Source organism: Numenius arquata, chromosome 1 (genome assembly GCF_964106895.1).
Source record: "Numenius arquata chromosome 1, bNumArq3.hap1.1, whole genome shotgun sequence".
Classification (NCBI taxonomy): Eukaryota; Metazoa; Chordata; class Aves; order Charadriiformes; family Scolopacidae; genus Numenius; species Numenius arquata.
This window is the reverse complement of record NC_133576.1, coordinates 12,402,567-12,424,528: the sequence shown is the minus strand read 5'-3', so window position 1 is coordinate 12,424,528 and position 21,962 is coordinate 12,402,567. Positions and strand designations below refer to the sequence as shown.

Genomic DNA, 21,962 nt, shown 5'->3' with positions numbered 1-21,962 from the left:
TGGCTGATTCACAGACGTCAAGGTGTCACCTCACGTTATGGGTGCAACGGGTAGCAACCCAATGCTTAAAAGCAGCCTGACACTTCCCCTTACAAAGCAATCTTTTCTGTTGCTGAGAACTTTGCCAGCACTGAGCTGCTCAGGTTGACATTTTCCACTCCAGGTGTTTGCCTCAGGCTGACTTTTCCTTTTTGAAGTGTCAACAGAAAAAGGTCAGTGTTTTCTGAGAACAAGATTAAGTTGTTTTGTCCGTGTTCGAGGAATTGTTGAATTTTGCTCAGAACGCAGAGCAGTCCTCCGTGCCTCTACAAGGGACTGAGTTTGGTGGGGGAGTCACCCTGGTGCCTCTTGCTTGTGGGGAACTATCCACATCTCTCAAAGTCTGTAGCAAGTGTGTATGAGTGTGTGTTTGTGGAATTCACCAGTTTGAACGCAGCCAGTGATCCTTCTAGCATCCCATGACTCTACTTCTGAAACTTCAGTCAATGCTAAGAACAATCCTTGCCCTTACAGATTCCAGTCACGTTGCCCAAACACGAGTTGAACACAACAACCTAACACACTCTCTTCTGGGACTGCAGGCCTTCACAGGCAGCTGCTGCTTGGGATGCAGCATGAAGCAATGAAATGCAAGGGGACTACATCTCCTTCTAAACGCTCCCTTGCAGGTCATCAGTCACTACAGCCAGCAGGGCTGATGCCAAAAGAAACCAGTAATTTAGGACAAGTAATACAAAGGTGGAGAAAAGAATCAGCAGATGTTTTGCATAGAAGAGGCAAACTCAGGACACGACTGAGACTAGAGAAAAAGGGCAGGGCAAGTAGGACATGACCATTCTCTGGAGCTACAGCGTGATGTGGGATGTAGATCCTGTGACAGCAGGTGCCAGTGTGTGTTTTATATTCCCTCATCAAGCGAGCCCCGTGGTGGGATGCAGCTCAGAGCCTAAATGAGCACCAGCAGCAGTCTGAATGTGCAGGTACTACAAACGCTTTGGCTGTGAAGGTGGTTGAGCTACTGCTGCTCCACTGATGAAACCATGATCCCTCTCAAGTCATTCCATAAGCAAGCACTGTGGCTCCAAGAGCCAAACACATGGGTGGGCTCATGCCTCATCTCTGACCTGCCACTGTTTTGTTTGCTGGTTTTTTTCTTTTTCTTTATTTTGTCTTGAAAGAGAAGCATAGCCCTGTGCTCTTAGCAGCATGGACTCAACGGTTGCTGCCACATCTCTAGAAAGAGCATGAAAACCACCTGAGGTGATGGCTTCGTTTGCTTGTGTTTGTCCGCAGTAAGAGAGGTGTAACGATAACCTACCTTACAGTGGTTTGATGGCAGCTTAAGTAATTAACCAGCAAATGCGCTGATGGGCTGAGACAGATGATGCAGCAGACAGCAAAATATAATTACAAATGCTCTGTGCCATAGAGGCAAACAACGTCGAGGAATGCCAAACCAACAGCAGCCTGAGGTCAGCACCGCCGGCCCCACGTCTCTTCTTTCCCACTAGCAGAATAGCATCCTCCTGGAAGTGCCAGGATCCTTCTGGGCAGCTGGGTCTTGCCAGTGCAAGGCACTGCCTCCAAGTGCCATTTGCCCTGATCACCCAAGCAGCAGCCACCCAAGCAGCACGTATGTCCCAACGGAAATGAATTTTACATGCCAACTGGAGCTGCAGCTCAGTGGATTTACACCCTGGAGCTTGGGAACGTGGGATGGGGGCATCCAAGGCAGAAAAAAGGTGGTGGAGCAAGATAAATGACAAGGCAGTGGCTCACACAGAAGTAAATGGTACCTGCACAGCAGCCATTCCTCCCTAAGCAGTGAAGGTGATTGTGCCAGACCTTGGGAAACATCCTAGAAACCTGAAAGTTTATAGCAGCGGCGGAAGCCAAGCTCTCTGCACAGACAACAGATCTCCAGTTACCAAAGCCAGCTCAGTTGGCTTGAGGACAGGTTGTTTCCATGGGGTTTTTTTGCTTGCTCATTTAATGATTACATTTTCTGTGTCTATCTGTATAACAGCAAGAAGCCAGACATCAGGAATTTTTGCTAGGCCTCCCTAATCAGAGGGAATATCTGTGATGCTATTTGCAAACACAACCCTACCAATTCTTTCAACCACTGGGGTTCCCATTACCAGTCCTCCTTAAATCAGAGGTGTCCCCACTGATGATGTGAGGTTGGCTTCCCAGCCTCCCAGTAGCTATAGAAGATTGGTGTTCTTCTATTTACCTTTTGCATCCACCCCTGCATGCCTCCCTCTAGCCTCCTTCCTTGAAAAGAAAAAAAAAAAAAAAAAATTATCAGAACTACTTTGGTTCTTCTCCCAGGGCAGAGTTTTCCCCTAAACAGCCTGATGTTCACAGATGCTGGAAACACTTAGTGTGTGGGGAACATGGAAGGGAAACAAAAGCCTTCAGCCTCACTGGAAACCCACCCCACAGCACCAGCCTAACACTGCCTGAAAATATCCTCTCTGATCTGGGGCGCTCAGCTCCACAAAGAGAGGGCTGCAGCCATGCCCTCCCTTTGCTAGCAACGACAAGGAAATGGCTGAGTTAATGTTTCTCTACAAATGCCCTTGTTTCTGGAACTGTATAGACGCCACAGAGACATCTGTGGCAGGCTGAAACTTGGTGGATTACATGCTTTATGTCAAAATCAAATCAAAGACAGGGGAAGCACACTGAGTTTGGACCTATTTTAAGTTAAACAAGCATAAAATATTTGGCACGTTTCCCTCACTTAATGTAGTATAAACAATTTTGGTATTCGGCAGTGAAAATTTCCCATTTAATGAATGTGGAAAGAAGGTCACACTATTTTTGCAGTTTCAATTAAGTACAGGACAGCCCCAGCTTCTGCTGCAAAGCCTGTATGCAAAGTTAAGCCGCAATTTTACAGCCAGGGCTGCACTGGGGAGGTGAGAGGAGATACTCTTGTGGGACAGTAGGTTCTCCACAGCACCCAGTGAAGACAAGTGGATTTTTGCCATTACTTTCAGAGATGAAAAAAAAAATGAACTCAGATAGACATAAAACTGAAGCAGACTAAGGATTTCAGAAGGCAGCCTCTGGCAAATCCAGCCACAGCAGTTTAAGACATTAGCTTGCACAGCTGTCTGCCAGCCTTGGCTGTCCACCTTGTCGGCCAGCCAGAATTTATTGCTCCTCTAATAAAGTCAGCAGAAAGAAATACATGCTTGTGCCTCAGCCACTACAGTTCACAGCCCAGTGTATTAGACTAACTGCTGACGACCATTGGTTTTCAGTAAGATCGCAGACTCACAGCTGTATATCCAAGGAGGGGTATACAGACAGAGCAGACAAGAACAGAACAAAATGTCTCCCTAGCTGTGAATGGCTTAGAAGAGACTTGAAAGAAAATGGACAAATGAAAGGGCTAAACAACTTATGAAAGATGTTTATTCTACAGAAATTGCTGCAGCGCCTCTCTTCTGCACCCTTGGAAAGACTGGTATGGCTATCTACTGCTCACTCCAGGGGGAAGGGACCTGTAGGTGCAGAAGATAAAGATCTGCAGGAGTTATCACCACTGCTCGTGCCCTGACTGGCCCAGAGTCTGGTGTAAAAGTAGGAGCATCATCCATTGCCTCCAGCTAGAACCAGGTATAACAAAGCTGAGAGCTCTCCTGACCCTAAGGCCTGCACTTCTGACACTGCCCTCCCCTCTCCAGGGCTTAGTTCCAGGAATGACATTGCCTGAATTTATAAGCAGTCTATTTTTATAATTCTTAATGTAAACACACCTTCTTCTCCCATACAAAGGAGAGATTCCAGTAGTAAAATGGTGTGTGTCAAAAGAAATTAAGATAGGAAACTCAGAAGGGACAATAGGTTTTTCTTTTTCACCAAAGGTTTAAAAAAAGCCAGGAAATTCACACACCCAAAGCATTTACTAAAATGTGCCCCTATAGCTGGCTTTGACTCAAGCATACCAAGAAAGCAATGGTAGCCTTTTGAATACTGAGAACAAACTGCTTAAGTACATATCATTGTCTACGTGTAGCCATTATTCTCATGTGCTGGATGTCACACTTGCCTTGCAGAACAAAGCTATACCACATGCTACATGTACAAAGGTAGTAGGAAATAAACATAACACAATCTGTTTCACCCCACATGATTTCAGAAATAGCATGTGATATTATAACAACTTACTGAGCCACAACAAACAGATACAGAGTGCCGCAGGCCACCTTGAGGTTTTGCAATTACTGAAAATCTAGTATTGTGCAAGGACAGGTTCGATAACACAACATCGCACTTCGGTTTTTGAGTAAAATTACTGGGTTTGTTTTTCAAAGAAAACAAACCTTACTTTTCAGCTCCCAGTGATCTGGGTTAGCTCAGTTTGAAGTAACTTGAAAACAATCAAAAAACCTCCAAAACTCCACTAGCCAAAGAAGCCCCAAAAGCTCCTTGTTGCAGGTCTAAGAGCCCTCCTAGGATAAAACTTGCAAAGCTTGCCCCGCTCTTTCCCTGCCAAATGCTCAGACTCTGTGAGGGTGTAGAGACTTCAGGTCAGATGCACACATAAGATACCAGCTCTAGAAAGTTATCTCACCAAGCTGAAGGAATGGTATGTGAGTGCTCCTTTAGCCTATGGCAAAGGCAAGGTAAGGTAAATAATCTTAGCCTGCCATGAAAGATTTACTGGAATCACAGCATCTAACATCTTTAACACAGCCTATGCAAATCCCGCTGCTGGCTGCACGTTCCTCCTTGCATTCTAAGTGCTCTAGCGCTTACAAGACCTGAGTCATTTCAGCGTGCTAACTCAGAAGAAAACAGCCCCAATCAAAGTGAGACTAAGTATGTTACAGTGAACATGAGTGTCTACCAGATCTGTAAGAGCTTTTCACTCATGGGGACTTGACACCAATTCTCACTCACTGTATGAACCACAAATCCCTTACCCATGCAAATATTACTTGCTCTAGCGCTTGGTACCCTTGATGCTGTGAAATCTCTACATAAACACAGACTAGTCCCAGCAGTGATCATTTGCACAAGAAGCCTTTAATGTTGCAGTCAGCAACATCAAGTCCAGGGTGCAGATGAAAATCAAGTATCTACAAGCGATACTGCTTGTGGCTGCTTGCTTCTCCCCTCTAGGAATGAATGCTCACTCTACAGCAAAGGCTTGCTGCTTCATCCACCGTAGTAAAGCTGACCCGAGTTCAGTCATCAATGCATGCTGTGCCATAAGCAATTCAGGACACGCTCTGTGACCTGGCCAGTCATCCCTGCTGCGTGACGGCTATTTCAGCCAAAGGGTGGAGATGTCCATGATCACAAAGCACTTCAGCTGCCCAAGTTTAATCTTCCAAGTCCTTTGTTATAGCAAAACACAATTGACTTTTATGAGCCTCATTATCCTCCAAAACACCAAGATGTCAGTACAGCCCTGCAATAGGGACCTTGTTCCTTCAGTCACATCAATGTCTCATTAAATATTGTCATTTGTTCCTCTTCTCATGACATCAAACACAATAAGCAACAATCCATGAGACACATGCTTTACTTCTGTATGCTTCATGCATGAACTTCACTGTGTTTCTTCATCTTACCTGTATCTTCATCTGAGCCAAGACATTGTAATTTCCTCCCTTCCCCCTTCCCTATCGGAAACCATACAACTGCAGAGAGATCAGACTACAGTAACACTGGGACACCAGCCAGCAGTACGCAGTGTGCCTGACTTTTAACAGCTAAATCCTATCAAAAATAATGATGCAAATACAGGTACTCCTTCCCGAGACATCCTGGTGCTTTCAACAACCTCTTAGGAACACATAATGCTGCTGGATGGGACAGAGGCTGAAAAGAACAGATTTAGGACTCCTGGTACTTACTGTGTGAACACCTGCTGGCTAAATGAACAGCCCTAGGTCTGAAAGTAGAGATAGCTGTAGGCATGTTCTTCAGCTGCTGTAGATAGCTGCTTCCTGAGGGTAGGCACAAACTGCACTGAATTATCACCTTAATGCGGGCACGAGGTGGAAAGCTCTCCTTAAGGAAACTCATGCACCAGGGGTCCTACCAAAGCATCCACCTTGATGTATTTGGGCCAAGATTCGTATCACAGTTTAAGAGACGAACTCCCTTATTCTCTGTAAACCTCAGATATAGTATCTGTCTTCAACTTCCTGGGTTTCAGCAGCACTTCCAGTACCACATGGGACGTCTGTGGGAAGCAAAATTGGGCCTTACAAGTCCTGCCAGGTAAGCACATCCCCACCCCTCTGCCAACAACTGCAGCCGGTCTATGACACTACCCCGCCCACATACTGCCTGAGCATTAAGCGTGGACACAAAGGCCCCCTCAAGCAGAACTAAGCTGATGGATGCAGAAGCATCCACCCTTCAAGTCATGGTACCCTGCCTCCTTAAGTGCACCCCCTACTGCCCTCTGGAGTCCATCTCTGCAATAAACGAGTGCCTGACAACCCCCTCATCCCATCAGGGGAAGCACCCCATGGGCAGAGAGCCCCTCAGGGAGGTGGAAATCGCCCTCCCCCTGCTGCTGTACGCTGCTGGAGGCTGTGAAGGAGAGGCCTCACCAAGGGCTCTGGCAGCCTCTCGCTCTGCCGACCACAGGGAATTGCGGCAGGGATGAGAGAGCTATCCCTGGACTGTGTCCAGTAGAAGCTGTGGCACAGCTCCATGTCATGCCAGGCCCACTCCTAGCCTTCTCTGATGTACCCCAGTACCCACCAGCCAGGCCCTGTCCTCGGAGCTGCCAAAGCTGCCAAAACCTTCCCAAGCCCATTCCCCTCAGCCCACCATGCTCACCCCCAGCAGGGTGGGCGCTGGAGGAGAAGCCCGCATGGCTATGCTCCTCTGTCCTGGCGACCCACAGAGATTCCTGCAGGTTTTGTACAAGAGGAACAATGGGGACAGACCACAGCTTCTCTGAGAGAGGATTAACGCTTTCCTGCATCCAAAAAAAAAAAAAAAAGAGCAGCCAGCAAAGAGGCCTCTCTCACAGGCGCTGTGGTCAGCTGCAGGGGATGGGACGGGGCAGAGAGGGAGACACCTCCTTTCCCCTCCTTAAGCTCTGCCTTCCCACATTTTCTCTCACGATATAAAGTGAAGCAAAGATACAAAATGAAAAGCTATGTTCCCCCTCCTCTCCACCAACCAGAGGTTTCTGGGGCAGAATTCAGTTTTCAGCCGCATCGGGGCAGAGGAGGAAGAAGAGGAAGCTCAAAGAGAAAGCAGATTGAGAGGCGCTCACCTTTCTCCAGGGCAGCTGACAGGCAGAGCAGCTTACAACCACTGCGAAACCACTCCTTTAGATGCATGTTGCAAGGAAGTTTGGCTACAAGTTTAAAAATCACAGCCCCAAGGAACACAGGGCTTTGTTGCCTCTTGCCAGACTTTTATTAAAAAATGGATTTTGAGCTCACGGCAGAGCACAGGGTGAAAACATCGCCTCAGGAGAGGGAACCACCTCCTCTCACCTCTCATCACTGACTGAAAAAAAAAGGACTTTCAACTAGCTTGCCCACAGAAAAAGCGCACGAGCTTGCTTTATGTGAATGCCTCTGCTACCCCATTAAGGCTGCCTTGCAGGAAGATGCTTTAAAGCACAAGCCTTCAGCCTAGCCCACTTGGTCTTCCTGAGGTGTGAACTGAAAGGGACATGAGAACAAGAAATGCAGAGCACCTTCTACTTCCTCTGAGAGGAAGAAAAGCCCCCAGACATTCATATTTAAAGACAAAGCTGGAAGTAAAAAGAGAAACAATAAAGGGGTATTTTAATAACCCCTGAATCTTTATTATGCAGTTTTAGTAAAGAGCTTCCCAAGGTCCAAGATCCATCCCAGTCTGTGACAAACTGTACAGACGTCTCAGAAGAGAGTCTATGCCCCTGGCACAGTGAGCAAGCAAGATTTGCTCTTGGAAGAAATTCCTGTATTGTTATTTGGTTAGAAAAGGATCGTTTGAGAAGGGTGAACAGCAAGAAATCTGGCTCTGCCTGCACCTCTCTAACTGTGTCCAATGTGGGTCAGACTCACGGGTGATGGCTTTTCTAGAGGAGGGGCAGCCTGCATGTTCTTTGTGCCCCCCTCAGTCCCAGGATGGATGTCTGTGTGTAAAACAGACTGAGTCATGTAACAGAGAGAGCTCTCCCTCCTGTCAAAGCCTAGTTCATCCACCAGTCTCTGCTGTGAGAAAAGTAACAGAAATCAGAGCCGCAGCAGCGTGTGCCGGCGTTCCCATTGGACTTCACAGTGCATGGAGCCATGCTCACCAATGTCAGCAGCCCACCTCAGGTCCCAGTTCTGCAAACCATCACTGCTTGGTCTAGACACTTTTAAGTGTGGGCATGCAAGAGACCACGCATTTCCTTGCTACTGCATTAGCAGACTATGTTATCTGCTCTCCCCACCCCAGGAGCCTGTGCACTCAAACTGGCCCACAAGCCCATCAGCCAACTGGTCTGGTGCAAAGGGCCCTGCAAGAGCAGGGACACAACGGCCAGGGCACTGGTTTGGGGACTGTACAAGCTCTAGCAGGGCTCAGTTGAAGCTGCCTGCCACAGGAGAGGCTCCAGCTGGCCAAAGCTCTACGATATGGCCCTTTGCCTACTACAGGGCATGAGCCGACCACTCACCTCCTAGCCCCCAGCCCAGTCAAATCTCACCTGTGGGGTCAAGAGGGTCGAGAAGCCTCTAAATATTGAGCTTTAATTGAAGCGTGTATTATAGGAGGCTCAAAATCAAGGCTCTAGCTGGTAACGACAGCAGCACATTTGCGTACTGGGGGAAGACTCCCATTACAAAAACCTTGCCAGCTTCCTGATGGTGCGTGCATAATGTATATGAACTTCCCAACACTAAATTAGCGCTCACACTGGTTTTGTCTTTCTTCTTTTTACAACATATATTGCCCAAGGCTGTACGGATTCCCAGTAACAGCACATGGAGACGCCGTGTCATCACGTGATGAGGGAGCACTAAGAGGCTGGGAAAGGGGATGCAATGTGTGGAGATCCAATACTGAGCATGGGATTTGGAGACGTACCTTACCAGGGGACATACCTTACCAGGGGATGGCTTGAGGAGCTCAGACGGTTCAGTTTGCCAAAGACAAGACTGGGAGCAGTCCTTGTCACAGACCACAGCTACAATGGCAGGGAACAGACATACAGTACTAAAGGCCTCTTGTTTAGCAGATTAAATGCAAGATTCAGCATCCAGAGATCAAAACTAGACAAATGTAAGCCTGAAATGAGGTGTAACAGCATGTGGGTAATTAACCACTGCAGCAACACACCAAACGCAGTGGTACTTTCCATTTGTGGTAATTACTTAAGACTAGATGTTTTTTAAGACACACGTTAAAGTCCAGAGCAAGTGGATTAATAAAAAAAGCTGGATATATGGGTTGTGTTATACAAGAGGGCAGAATTAAAGCACAATAGCTCCTTCTGGTCTCACCATCTATTCACCTATGGGGAAAATCGCCCCTTTTAGCATCAATGGAGTTGACAGACAGCCATATTTTTAGTGACATGCTGATGTTTACATGAAATAGTAATAATAATACGTTGTGTTTCACCCACACTCTAATCTGAAATTCTCCAAGCTCTTTACCGTCACTATGTCAGCAAGCCTGACAATTCACTGGCTGATAAATTGGCATTATCACCCCCCTTTCATCCAGCTTGAACTTTCTCAGAGTAGCTAATCATCTGCTTACCATTTACATGGGAAACAGTACACTCAGGCTACCCGTCATCTTGGGTACCTACTTTTAGGCCTCTTGGTGAGAAAACATTCACTCAGGCGCCTTGCAGAAGGTCTCAGGGTGGGAAGTGGCTTAGCACACAGAACTGCCCAGCAGTTGGGTACTCCACTCCAGGTGCTTAACTCCAGTACAGCACTCCCAAACTCCATATAACCTCCCTAGAAAAATTCTGGTAACAATGTACTGTTTAAGACCAGAAGTCAACAATTGAAGTGTTGGTGGGGGGTGGGGAAATCAAGAGAAAACTTCCTAGTTGTTTTAACAAACATCTTCACATACAACAGACAGACAAAAAAACAGAGTCATTTCCATTAGTTACCATGACAACCAATGGAAATCGCTAACCCATCTTCTCTCCCTTGTCAACCTTTGGCAGACCTGTCAGGGAAAGCAAGTGATTATGCCCCGTGTAAGATTCTCTACTTAACTAGAACATACAGCTCACAGGGAAATCTACAGTGCCATAATGTCAAGCACTCCCCTTACAGCGCATCTCCAGATTGTCTCCTTTGACAAACAAATGGCCGGAGAGATGCTTGTTGCTCCCCACTCCAGAAATGCAATCCCCACTGTAAGACACCCCTGCTCTCCCATTTTATGGCCTTCCTCTCTCTCTCTGGCTCCATAAAAAGATTCAACCATCTCTTCCTTCCCATGGGTGGGCCATTGGCTCATATCTTAAACATGTCCCGTACAAGCTCTTTTTGCACATCTTTACTGCCTGGCAAGAAACTGCTGCATCACACAGCAATTCTGCTCCACAACTTATGTCCATTTTCCTTACTATTGTTATCATTGTTGCTAAGGATAATGACCCTCTGCAATGCTTGCCTTCTACATGAGAGCTTTTAAACTTTTCTTAACAGGAATACATCCAGCTTCATAAACCCTTCTGAGAGCCACAGCACAATCATTATCCTTATTTTACAGAAGTGAACACCATGGGTCAGAGGAATTAGGCATCTTTCCCAAAGCCTACATACAAACCATGGCACAGTGCTAAGAGTGACAAGTAGGTCTGGAGAGAAGAGTTTGTTTGCATTTTCTTGATGCCTACAGGCTATGAAGCTGTTTGAACCACATATGCTCAGAGGCCCCTTTAGTCCCTCCAGCCTGCCAAAACTCCACAGCAAGTAAATAAAACCTGAAAAAAAACCCCAAAACCCAACAGTTGTCTCTGTTTAATGCTGGTTTACTGTTGACCTTGCATCTGCAGCCAGGACAGCCTAACTCACCCCAGCGTCTGGATGTGTGCTGCTGCACTGCAGAAGAGCTTGGCAGTGATTTGTGAGGAGGCATTAATGCCCAGCTGTTCTCCCGTCTCTTTCGGTTTTCATGTGCACAAAGTTAGGAGTGGCCCAGGCACCGCACTGACACCTTGCAGTTTCGGGCTATTCATAGACCACAGCGAAATTCAACACTCACCCAGTAGGATCCAAAATCCCCAAATAAACCACATTGATTACAAGTTTTCCTGCATTCTCCTTCACTCCCCCGTCCCAGGTCTGGGTTGCAGGAGCTACCAGCAAATTACTCCGTAAATTGAGAAAGCTGGCTCTGTGTGTGCATGTGTACATGCACACAAGGTGTAACAAACCATGTTTGGCTCAGTTTCCTCCACGTCACCCTCCTGGGGGACTGCACACAGCTCTGAGTGCCAAAGAGGGGTGGACAAACCATAAAGCGCAAAGCTGAGCAACAGCAAGCTGTTCTACAAGCTGCTTCCCACAGACTCGTCTCGAGGCTGATCGCATTTGGTGGCTATGAATCTATGAAGGTATGAACTACAATCAAAGGGGAATACTCAAAAAATGCTTCTCTGATCTGTAGTAAGAGCTGATCTTATGCGGCAGCTTTTCCCTCAGGTAGGACAGTAACTACTGTACCACAGTCCCTATTTTAACAAAACTTAAGAGGAACACAGTATTTTGTAGGAAATGAATATGTTTTGCTAAACATGGCTGAAACTGGATGTTGGGTTTAAAAGTTACTTGACAAGGTTCAAAGGTACCAACAGAGGCTAAGATCACATAAAGCTCTGTTTCTTTAGGCAGCCAAGGAAAAATGTCCTGCTTTGACAGGAGGAAGGGAGCTACAAGGAGATCAAAAGAGGTGGGCTAAGCACAGAGCTGAGGGGCCCCATAGACCAGCTACGTGTACAAGGTGGAGATAACTGCATGGGGGAGGCACTGATTATCATTGAACACAGGGGCGTAATTAGGACCGTTGGGACAGAATAAAAAGATTAATGGTCTACTTGCTCATAGAAGAGGTCCATGAAGATAAACTTCCTGACTTTGAGATACTCCAGAGCACAGTATCATTTTTCACAGAACAGGAAAGGGGCATCGCTTATCAGGGATGTGTAAAACTGAATTTGACAAGACACTAATGGCTACAGTTTGAACAAGCAGCTACTAATCCCAGGGCACACAGGAGATACCTTGTAGAAGAAACAGCCTATTTTTCTAAAGAAGGATGCTTTGAATGATCTAGAAAAGTATTACCACATTTGTCACTAGCCCCTCTGAAAAGCTTGACAAAACATATGGGAATCACCCTGCAAGCGTGTGCAAGTCTCCCTGCATACACCTCTCAGGTGAGCAAAGGCCTGAGGATATGCCTCTCACCCTCCTGGAAGTGCTCCTTTCAGCCAGGCAGGGCTGGTCACACTGCCCCATCTGCAGCTTGGCAGACAATGTGACCAAGAAGGCACTGCAAGTAGCCACCGATGTGTGCCACCGGCCACTCCGCGGTGCCAGCCCTGCAGCAGGTCAAACATGGGAAAGCTCCTTGCCAGGGAGAGCACGGGCCAAACTGGGAAGGGCAATGTGCCACTTGCTGAGCAAAGCTCAGCACATAAGCAAGCCCAGGCACCGAGGCTTGCTCTTTAACTGTAGACTGGGCATAAATCAGGCAGTTAAAATAAAAAATAAAAAAACAAAAACTCCCTCTTTACCCTACTCCTTCTTACCCTTACACATCATCCTCTACCAATGGGTCCAGTCCTGGGGACATGAGAAATGTTGCTCCATGAGAAACAGAGCCTCTGTTGCAACTGAACTTCTTCATTGTCCATCCACAGGGCAACTGGAGAAGGGGAGGGCCGCCTGAAGAAGATTAGAGTGATACTACTTATGTGGCATTCATCGTCTTGAGGCAGGAATATCCCAGAGCTTGCATCACGCGGAACAAACAGGCTGTCCTCAGACAGGAATACTGCAGCTTTTCTGCCAAGTTGAAGGCGATGCGTTCGACGTGAATGCTTGGTCCCCTGCCACCTTAATCTTCCAGAGCCCTGGGTCTGAATGCATGAACTCCAGACCAGAGCTGGGTCACAACCTTTTTGGTTATCCCTGAGGAATTTTACTCACCCAGACAATGAAACGATCCAGACATAGCAAAAATTCCCCGAGGAAATCGCTTCCTCCTACATATAGGAAACGAGACAACAATTCCAATCCCTCATACTTAACCTTCCTCAAACATAAACATGAAAAAGTGGCCAAAACGCAGGAGGGAAAGAAAGTCCCAGAGCAGCAAGGAGTACATATGCAAAGAGTTACGTCATGCAGAAGGAAAGCTCTTGGCTTCAGGCTACAATTACCAGCACTTAAATGGCAGGGGCCACTCTAGCACAGAGCGGGGGGAGCCCCCTCTCCCCCCCCCCCCCCCCCCCCCCCGAACCATCCTCCTGATCGATTCATTGTCAGGCTAACGGTAACAGGCTCCACCATCAAAACCATCCCTGGACAGTGTGGCGCTGGAAGCCAACCTGGCACCTTGCCAGCACCTGCTGAATGCTCCCTCCTCTGCCCGTCCCAGATGATGGACGGAAACTCCCTGTTCTACCCCTCTAACGCTCAAGCCCCAAAATGCTTCACCCTGGCAGCGGGGTGACAAGGAAAGAGCGGCCAAGGGAGCGTTTTTGATGGCCAGGAGGCACAGCCAGCCCACAGGCTCCTGTGTTAGGATAAAGTTCACCAGTACTTCTCCCCATCAGAGGTAGGTATCTTTGCCAGCCCACCCCTGTCACCCCAGTCTTGCTTCCCTCTTATCTAAGATTTTAATGCCCTCTTCTCCCCTCCCCTGACTTGGAAGGCTTAAGAAGACTTTCAGGGGAGGGGAGAAGTCTTCTTTCAGGGTTGAGTCTTTGTCCTGCCACAGCTACCTCTGCAGCAAGTCTGTCCACTACCTCCCTAGGTCTCCTCACAGATAAAGAAACAAAGAAGTTTCTTCTGGCTATAGGTAATCTTTGAAGCTATCACTATTTCTTGAAAACTTCTGTTGTGGGGAAAAGCTGACTGAGCATGGAAAGCTCCACCAGCATCCATATTCCCAAAGCCTCTTGACCCTGAATCAGGATCAAGCTAGTAGCAGTTTCGGAATCAGGAGGAACATGTACTGGCTAGGGACAACCAGCAGTGGGTGACACGTAGCTGTCCAAACAGTCCTTCTGCTCTTCCAAGGGAAGTGCTATCCTGGTTTGGAGCACTAAGGTGTGCAAATCCTTTCCTCCTACTACTGAAACGCAGCTGCTCTGACTTGGTGTTTTTATCTGTTTCTCTCTATTGTTCCCTCAAGCTGGTTTGTTGCTTTAGCACTGCAAGGCCCTCTACAGAGATATGATAAAGAGGAAAGAGAAATTCGTATGCTTACAGCTCTAGTGCTATGTAACAAAGCTGCAGAATGAAAGGAGGGAAGGATAAAGGAGAAGGAACAAGAAAAGCTGGTTACTATGAGGTCCATGACATAGCGTTACAGTATTTAAAGAAAGTCGTTAGAGGTCCATCTCTGGGACAGCAGTTGACAGGACAGTCAAGGGAAACACTGTACAGCCAGCTATCCTGCAATGCCCGTACAGAGATGAATGAGATGGGTTCTAACAAGTCTTTCCTCTCAACATTCCTCATTTTCCTGATGCATTGGGTATTTTCCTCAGAAGCCCAGGAAACCTCTCCCCAGTGAGACAAAAACCAGATTCCAGTCTTCAAGCTGTTTCTTCAGCCAAAATATCTGCTTAGCTGTCAAACAGTGAAAACGTGGGATCCACCTACAGCTGAGCTAATGAGATACAAAATCCCTCCCTGATTGTCCACCCTAAGCCCCTTGTTCTTTTCCAACGCACTGGTCCAAGAGGAGCCTCCAAATTGTTTCCAGGTTACAGACCCCTTGACAAGCTCCAAACAAGGTTCAGATGTCTCAAGAAATCCCACATATGCAGACTGGAGCATAAGCTTGCTTTTCATAGAAACATAGAATGGTTTGGATTGGAAGGGACCTTAAAGATGATCTTGTTCCAAGCCCCCTGCCACGGGCAGGGACACCTTCCACAAGACCAGGTTGCTCAAAGTCCCATCCAAACTGGCCTTGAACACTTCTTCTCTTCATCATCTCTCAGAAGCAGCCTACCTCTAACCCACTGCCCCAAGCAACCACAGGCCCAACCTCAAAACCAAGAGGTACAGTGTAATAAGCGAGAGAGCTAAGGCATCGAACAGGCAGTAAGATTGCATAGAAACTTACATGAACTTTACTTCTGGGTAGCTGGTTTGCACGGCAGAGAAGGGACATAGTCACTCATTACTGCTGGCTGGTGTTTTCAGCCCAGATCAGAAGTGTGGCACACTTGAGAGGAAATAGCGTGAAAATGCCATGCAGTCGTTGCTCATGCTGCAGTTATCTGTGCTTCAATATGGCACTGAAGTCTCCAAGCCTGCTTATCTGGCATTTGTTTATTTACAGCTGCCATGCCCAGGAATTGCAATCAGAGCCCCATAGCGCAAGAAGAAATAAGCCCCTGCTCTAACCAGCTCACATCTAACTTAGTACACCAGCTGTGGGCAAAATCTACAACCTCTGGGAAAGTCGAGAGGTATATATTCCCATGTCTGCCGCCCAGACACACGTCTGGAAGGAAGTATGCTTCACAGTGTAACAGCAGTCTGCTCTTTTCTTTCGCTAAACTCGGAGACAATGCTGTGAGGGATAAATCTCTCAGAAGAAATGCTGGTTATTCACATATTAGCTTAGGTATCGTAGTACAGCAGAAGCCGAACCCCCGCGAAGACAGACGCAACCTAGCAAAATAAGGCATTTCTGGGAACCAGTCTCATCTAGCTCACAGGATATGTGGCAAAAAACACAGCCTGGAGTCTCATGAGCCTGGAAAGACACATCTGGCTGAGATCTGTGACAAAACTCTCTTCTGCACAAAGAGAAACATTCCCCATCTCGCGTAACGCCACACAAGAAAGATCAAAGGTGCCCCTGGTGCCTCCTGATGGGTAAGCAGCTGTACCAATAACAGCAGCTGAAAAATGCAACGGGAGACTCTCAGCCAGTCCCTTCCTCCTGTGCTGGGAGCAGAGTTCCCTCCCAGGCAGCCCCCAGCAGCAGCCCCCTGTTAATTACCGGCAAGGAATTTGCACTCTGGCAGATAAAGTCATTCACTCAGCTATGGCGAATTTGCACAAAGCAGCTTGGACGTGAGAGCAGCTCCATCTGAGAAGCAGCACCAGGGTGCCACACAACACACCTATGTGCTATGCGACATCGCTTCTCCTTCAGAGCTCGTGCCACGCAAGGTTACAGCCCCTTCAAAACAGCCGAGGAGGTTGTTTAAACACTGGTAGATGGGGCATTTGGCCGGCGACTTCAGCACAACACGAGGTGCCTCAGACAGAACCGCTTGGTTTGTCACCCAGACTCTGATCCCTGGGACCATCTACAGCACCGCAGCTCCCCAACAGGGCAGCACACGTCTTAAAAACCAGGTTTTCCACAGATAAGCCTTTGCTGCATGCTCAGGGTAGAAATCACTTTTTCCCTGCCTCCCCATTTAAAATGCATTTATTGCCTTGAGGTGCAACTCTGGCAACGCCTGGTCTGGCACTCAAGGGCAGGATTTCAAGCAGGAAGATGCCTATCGCTCCAGAACCAGCTCAAGGAGAAAAATGGATGCAATTTTTCCTTCCACTGAAGACTGAAGATGTGTCTGCTAGACTAGACCTGGAAAGCTAGTTATTAGTACATTAGTGGATTACATGTGACTGCTGGGTTTACTGCAGAAAGTCAGTGCATATTAAAAACCACCTGAGTTACCCACATGATAGGTATCACAGTGTCTTTTTTTTCCACTGCCACGGAGAAAATAACAGTGAGAGGAGAACTGAACTATCTACAAAGTCTCTTATCACTAAAAATTTCAAAGGCAAAGGGACCCTTCTTAAAATGATGGCTTCAGGGCCAAATACAGCTATGCAATTACATCAGGATCTCAACTTCCATTTATTCAGTTCAATTTATTAAGACAGCAGTTTTTAGTCTTCACCACTGCAAAAACGTGGGAAAAGCTTAACCAAAGCAAGCTGACGATGCTGGCCAGCCTGTGTGAACAGCCCAATGGGAGGAAGTACACCAGGCTTTATGAAGACCAGCTGAACTCCCAGATCCATCTGCCCCGGGGCACACGAGCACTCTGCCGGCAAAAGGGGCAGAGGACTTGGAAGGGGTTGAGTGTTGCCCTCCCTTAGTGCAAAAGCAGTCAAGTCGGATTGAGAGGAAGTGCTCAGGTGAGTTCAGCAAACAGAACTTAGCTAAAACCTTTGTTTTTTCTCTCCCCCTGTCCCATCCCCGCCCCCTATACCCCCATCCCTTTTCAGATTTTCACATGGAAAAATTATGTTCGGGGAAAAGGAAGCAGGGTGAGAAAAAATTAATCCCAGGGTAACAACAAATGTAGACACTGCAAATACTGTGCTATTAAAAAAGGTTATAAATCTGCCTCTAGATACTTGTCATCACTGTGCTGCTTGGGGGTTATAGCCCCCTCAGATCTGTCAGTAGATGTCCTTGCAAGGCAAGAGCCTCTAGCTCTCCTCCTCTACCTTTTTTAGCCAAAATGAGACAAGTCAGACTAAACTGTTCACATAACTCTTTCCAAAGGCTGGCTCATCTGGCTAGAAATGGGTTAAGGATAGTTCAAGAGAACAGCTACAAGTCCCAGGGATTAATCTGAATGGCCAGCAAACTGGCAAGAAGCAGAGAGCAGGTCAGGGCAGAGAACTCTCCTCTTGGCAAGACTGGATTCAGGAAAGGACTTCTGTCCACAATATACTCATGCTGGCATAAGCCTCTTTGCTAACATCCAAAATCCATGGTGAAAATAACTTTCTTGATTATTTTGAATCAGGTTTAATCCAAAATGAGAAGATAAAACCCCTCACTCTTATTTTGAAATAAGTATCTCCGTGGGACACAGAACAATGCTGGTGTAATTACAGTGGTACCACCAGTGGAAATGCTCCTGCACATCAGCCTTCAGACAAACAGCAATGGACTCCTCTCCAGTGTTAACTACGCAACTTACTCCAGCAGGATATGAACAACTCATTAACTTTTAATACATTCATCAGACTTTTCCAGCCTCTCTCTTTTCCTCTATCACAATGGATGCTTCCCAAAAATCACTCCATCTGCTTCGGAAAGCCCCAGCTGAGAACACAAGCAACTTTACCTCTGTAGCATCCCTGTTAGTACTAGAGAACGGTCGCCTCATTGAGGCTCTGACCCAGGAAGAAAGAGATAAAAAGGGCTGTGTGAAACTGGTGGCTGGCTTCCATCCGAGGAGTACAGTTCACCGTCTATTGCTCTTGTGACTATTGCTGAACCTGGCCAAAAAAAGCTCCCAAGTTTTGGCACGTCTCAGATTTTCCAGTCTGCACAAAGTCATGCCAGGAACATTTACTGAAGCAATTTCTTTCTTTCTTTCTTTAAAGACTCTAATTATGCACCTAACAATATTGTAGAAATTAGTGTTGTACAAAACCCCCACTACATTTCAGATATAGTTTTGCCGACAAAAGGATTAGAAGCTTAAGGATCGGTGTTAATATTCCGAACATACTGAAAGGCACAAAGTGCAAACTGCAGCAGAAACAAGAGAAATAAGAAAGGTTATCACTTCCAAAATCTGGAAGAGGGAAAACCACACAGGAAAATGCCATACTAATCTTACTAAATGCCAGTGAAGCAGGAGAGAGGTAATAAGAAACATTTAGAAGAGGGTAACCATCAAAGCTGTCTCTGAATTGCAAGCAGCTCACCTTCAAGCACAGCCCACTCCCTCGAAACCATGAAGGTCTAGATACCCTAGAGGGTGGGGTACTAGCTGTGAGCGAACTGATGTTCACCACTCGGCAGCTACCAGCAACAAAGGAATCAAACTGAACCCCAAAACAAAAGTTGTCTGAAGTGTCAATTTTCCCTGAAACCAGACCCAAACCTCAGTCATCACTCTCGAGTTCTGCTGAACTTAGACTGGAATTGAACCAAAGTGTTCACTGGTTTGACGCCTAGACCACTACCCCTGAAAACAAAGAATTCATTTATCCACTCAAGCATGAACTGGCCTTTAAAACCAAGTTTTGAACACAACGGCTGTACATTTTTCTTTCAGTTTGCAGATGGGGACACTGAGGCATGGAGACATGACAGTACTTACACCTGGGAAGTCATCCAGGTACTCCAAATTAGAGTGCATTAGGCAAAAAACAGGATTTAGCACTTAGACCGCATCAACATAATGTTAGCACCACCAGTGAAATCAGAAATCAAGGACCAAACACATCTTGGCTATGTTTCTCCTGGTTACTGACTCCAAGAGGCTTCACTCACCCCACTGCCATCACTATTTAGCTGTTATTATCATTCATCTTATGGACATACTGCTGTGCACTTCCTTCCTACAGAGGTTTCGCTCTACATTGACCAGAACTGGTTCAGGTTTATTTAGGGTCCCTAAGAAAATGAATAAAACCATTCTGGCTTTTTCAGGACAGTGCTGGAGAGGATGCGTGGAAACGCTGACTACATAGCTATGTCACGCCTGGGGAAGAAAGCGTATTGCAATATTATCATGTACAGGCAGATGAGAAGCGCTGCCTCACACTACAGCTCAGTCCCGCTCCCCTCGGTTTTCACGATAGCCACTACTGTGACTAGAGCTATCGCTTGGCAGTGTCGGCTCACGGCCGCCCTGCCTCACCTCCGCTCCTCACCTGCCCCAGCGTTCGCATTATTCGTCCCTCCAAGCCAGCGGCCGGCAGTTGCGGGGAGTTCACCGAAGAGCTTTGCTTACAAGGGGACAGAGCCACAGCGATGGGCTTCACCCTAACCCCCCCAACCCCCCCTTTCTTTGCCATCACTCCTGCAGCGTGGTCCACGGGTGAGAGGCAGAAAGAGAGAGGGAACCCTTTGTAGGAAATCTGATGGGAAATCTGATGTGGTTATGCATTTTTTTTTATTTTTTTTTTTTTTTTTTTTTTTTTTGGTGTGTGTGTGCAGAGCCAAACTGCGATGCTCTAGGGTGGGGCTCGCCATCTGGGAGAAATATGTCGGGAGAAAAAATGCAGGCGGGGAGGAACGAGCCGCCCCCCTCCTTTCCCCCCCCAACCCCCCCTCCCCGAGCGGGACCCGCTTCCCTCCGAAAGCCGGCTCGGCCTCCCTCCCCAGCCCAGCTTGAGTTCATTTATTTTCCTCAAATCACTTCCACATTTCCCTTGCCGTAATTATCAAATATTTTGTTCCTGACCTCACTTTTTTTTTTTTTTTTTTTTTAACGGAGGCCGCCGCAACCGGGAATCCAGGCACCGTTTATTTTCTGTCAACAGAGCTTGAGGGAGGGAGGGAGGGGGGGTACGAGCTGGAGGGGCTTTCCGTGGTTTTCAATGTCATCGCAGTAAAAGAAGGGAATGAATAAAAATTTAAAAAAAAAAAAAAGAGAGAAAGAAAAGAAGAAAGAGCGGGAGGGAGGGAAGGGGGCTGCCCAGGGGAGGGCTGAGGGGGAAGGGGGAGGCCCGGCCCGGGCGGGGACGCGGCCCCCTTCTCCCTCACGGAGGGCACCGGCGGCCCCGAAACTTCCCTCCCGCCCCGGCGACTACTTTTCCCCGTGTCGCGGCAGCTCCCTCGCCCCGGTCCGGGGTGCCGACCGCGGCCTCTGGCCGCGGTCGACACCCCGGACCGGGGCGGGGGACGCGCTGGAAAACACCAGAAAGGGACCCCCCCCCCCCCAGCCCTCGCTCCCCGCCTACCTCGGCTCGCAGGCGGGCGACGGCCATCAGGGCGCAGAGCAGCGGGAGAGTTTTCCAGATCTGCAAGAGAAAGAGGGGGGGGGGTCGGTAAAAGCAGCCCGGGCCGGGGCGAGAGGTGGCCGGGGCCACCAAACTTCCCGCCGGGCAGCCCCCGCTCACCATGCTGCTAGCGGCGGCGGGGCAAGGAGGAGTTGCGGAGGCGCCTTTCCCGGCTCCGGCTCGTTCGTGGAAGGGAAGGGGAGGGCTCCCCCTCACCCCGACCCGCCAGCCCCCGGCTCCACCCCCGGCCCGACCCCCGCCGCGGCCGCCGCCGCCTTACCCCCCCCCCCGCCCCGGCCCGGGGGCCGGCTCCTCCCCGGCCCGCCGTGAGGGGGCGGCCCCCTCCTCTCCTCCCGCTGGCCCCTCGGCGGTGCCCCCGGCCCTCCCGCAGACGGGCCCCTCGGCTGCTGAAGGTTGGGACCCCCACCCCCCCCCCCCAGGCCCAGCGAATGCCCGGGGAGGGGCTGCTGCCGCCCCGGCCCCCCGGCCCTCACAACCTCGGCCGGGGCAGAAGGTGGGTGGGGTGCGGGGGGACCCCCCGAGCCCTGCGTTTTGGGGTGAGTGGGCAGGGAAGGCGGCGGGCAGAAAGGGGAAACTGAGGCACAAGGTGGGGTTTAAACTAGAAGAGAGTAGATTTAGACTAGATATAAGACGTTTTTTTACCGTGAGGGTGGTGAGACACTGGAACAGGTTGCCCAGGGAGGTGGTAGATGCCCCATCCCTGGACATACCAGCTTGAGGACAGGGCTCTGAGCAACCTGATCTGCTTGAAGATGGCCCTGCTCATTGCAGGAGAGGTGGGACTAGGTGGCCTTTAAAGGTCCCTTCCAACCCAAACCGTTCTATGATTCCATAATTCTCTGGTGCTATAGAAACCCACGCCCTCCCCCCCTGCCCCCCCCATGCTCCAGCCCCGAGGCCACACTGGAATCCCGGCCCTAGCTACAGCTGCCATTCCTGTCGGGATGCAGCGAGATTTAAAACTAAGGGTTTAAGCCTGTGTGTGTTAGGATAAAAGTGGCATTGGCTGAGCGGAACAGGCAT

The 21,962-nt window shown here is 48.4% G+C and overlaps 1 protein-coding gene across 1 annotated transcript in view; it reads right to left on the bottom strand.

Moving 5' to 3' along the window:
• Window positions 1-20,933, bottom strand: part of FSTL1 (follistatin like 1) — a 57,652-nt gene extending 36,719 nt beyond the window's left edge. The window contains exon 1 of the mRNA XM_074149298.1: window positions 20,880-20,933. Within this exon, the coding sequence (XP_074005399.1) occupies window positions 20,880-20,906 (27 nt within the window). The 5' untranslated portion in view covers window positions 20,907-20,933. The remainder of the gene's footprint in view (window positions 1-20,879) is intronic.
• Window positions 20,934-21,962: the final 1,029 nt, after the last annotated feature.